Source organism: Limulus polyphemus, unplaced genomic scaffold (assembly GCF_000517525.1).
Source record: "Limulus polyphemus unplaced genomic scaffold, Limulus_polyphemus-2.1.2 Scaffold1279, whole genome shotgun sequence".
Classification (NCBI taxonomy): Eukaryota; Metazoa; Arthropoda; class Merostomata; order Xiphosura; family Limulidae; genus Limulus; species Limulus polyphemus.
The window spans coordinates 114,737-116,948 of NW_013666889.1; the positions used below are offsets into that span (position 1 = coordinate 114,737).

The 2,212-nt window shown below is 35.6% G+C and overlaps 1 protein-coding gene across 1 annotated transcript in view; it reads left to right on the top strand.

Annotated features, from left to right (window-relative positions):
* Nucleotides 1-1,011, top strand: part of LOC106462904 (LIM/homeobox protein Lhx3-like) — a 5,701-nt gene extending 4,690 nt beyond the window's left edge. Inside the window, exon 4 of the mRNA XM_013922871.1 lies at nucleotides 602-1,011. Within this exon, the coding sequence (XP_013778325.1) occupies nucleotides 602-1,011 (410 nt within the window). The remainder of the gene's footprint in view (nucleotides 1-601) is intronic.
* The last annotated feature ends 1,201 nt before the right edge of the window (nucleotides 1,012-2,212 follow it).

A 2,212-nucleotide genomic window follows, 5' to 3' on the forward strand; every position in this document is an offset into this window, starting at 1 on the left:
AATAGGAGTGCCGATCAGACTGCTAGTAGGAGTGCTGACCAAAATGTCAATAGGAGTGCCGATCAGACTGCTAGTAGGAGTGCTGACCAAAATGTCAATAGGAGTGCCGATCAGACTGCTAGTAGGAGTGCTGACCAAAATGTGAATAGGAGTGCCGATCAGACTGCTAGGAGGAGTGCTGACCAGACTGTCAAAAGAAGTGATGGCCAGAGATTGCGCAACATAAGACAGTGAAAGCATTAAGTCAAACACGATGCGTAAGCAGCCTAGATATTGAGCATTAAAATCTGACAATGTGGTACTTACGTGCAATTGTTAATCTCTCGTGTTACAAGAAGTGAAAAGATGGTTATATTATTCAGATAGCTTGTTTGTAATGTAATTAATCAGTACAATAAAATTTATACTAAATTAGTAGGCTGAATATAGATCAAATTTATTGGTTTATTGTATTTATGAGTTGTATAAAAACGGTGATATTCAATAAAAATAACTTTATTTTGGGGATTAGTTGTTTAGATTCTTGACTTATGAGACTTATCTTTTTTGCATTATATAAAAATAATGATGTATTATAAAAAAAAAACATTTTGTAATGCAGACGTGGCCAGCAAAAGACCCCGAACTACGATCACTGCTAAGCAGCTGGAGACGTTAAAGAAAGCCTACAAACGCAGTGCCAAACCTGCCCGTCACATCAGAGAGCAGCTGAGCCAGGACACTGGACTGGACATGAGGGTAGTACAGGTGTGGTTTCAAAACCGGCGAGCCAAAGAGAAACGGTTGAAAAAGGACGCTGGGAAGACCTTATGGGCCAATTATTTCCGGCATACAACTGGAAATGCAACACAGACGTTCTCAGCTGAATCAACACCCACCACAGCGTCTCCTGGATCTCCTTCTAGTAATGATGGTTTAGGTTGGAAAAGAGGTTGTAACACTAATGATACAGATAACGATATTTGTAAAGGTAAGACATTTTTTGAAGATTCACTGGCGTTTTCACATTAACCTTCCATTACGTTATAAATGAGTAGAAAAATTATTGGTTTTTAGTTAAAATCTCAGAGGTTAGATTACTGAACCTATTACACAAACTGACCTTTATATTGCTTTGAAACAGGAATAGTTAGAATCAAGGGTTCCAAGTTTCGAAACACATTTTGGATATTCTTAGAATACGTAAGAGAACAATTTTTATCTCATGTACTATTCGTAATGAGAATATAGTTTTTTGTTTAGGTCAATATCACGCGTGTTGCTTGAAAATATTAAGGTATATATCAATTACTCTGTATCATGTTAAAGAAGAGCAAACTGAGAGATGATGACAAGTTTTAAAATGTATTGTACATTAAAAGCAAGTTTCACTGCGAAACCTAATAAATTTCATGTTCCTCTTTCAATAACGAATGCCATAATAAAGAAAATAGATTTGATACTTTAATTGCAAATCTCTCAAATGAGGCTCATTATTCCCTAATGTCTTAGTTGTATACAGAGGCATACACTTTATATTCACGTTAGGTACTACTTTACCTTCCACGTTGAAAAGGTTAAACTTCATTTGTTATCATACGGGAATGTTTAATAAGATATGTTGAAGATAAGATGTTGGATATTTAATGTCAAGTATATGACATTTGTATGTATGGGTAGGTTTTTATTGTGGGTTGTCATAAATCCCAAAGTCTCTAAATATATCGTTTTTAGTATAATTCAAAATAAATGCGCTTAACCTAAAACTAAAATGTAAAACAAGTTCCAAGCGACAAAACTTGATGAAGTTCATGGCTACTTTTTATAATTTTGACGGAACTGTTAAACTGGCTAAGTTTAATTTCAGTGTGATCACTGGGAGCTGTTAAACTGACTAAGTTTAATTTCAGTGTGGTCACTGGGAGCTGTTAAACTGGCTAAGTTTAATTTTAGTGCTATCACTGGGAGCTGTTAAACTGGCTAAATTTAATTTTAGTGTTATCACTGGGAGCTGTTTCGTTAGAGTCCTTGTTTAGGTGGTTGTAAATTCTAGAGTTATTGAATGGTCTGTTATGCGCATTCTCTTTGATTCTGGTGGCTAAGATTCGAGTCGAAAAACCGAACAGGAACACTTCATAATAATAGACTCAGCGAAAGATTAATTGACGCTAAGAAAAAAGGAAGCACTGCTAATTCGTAACCTACAACCTAAGCTGAACAATCAACTAGCTAC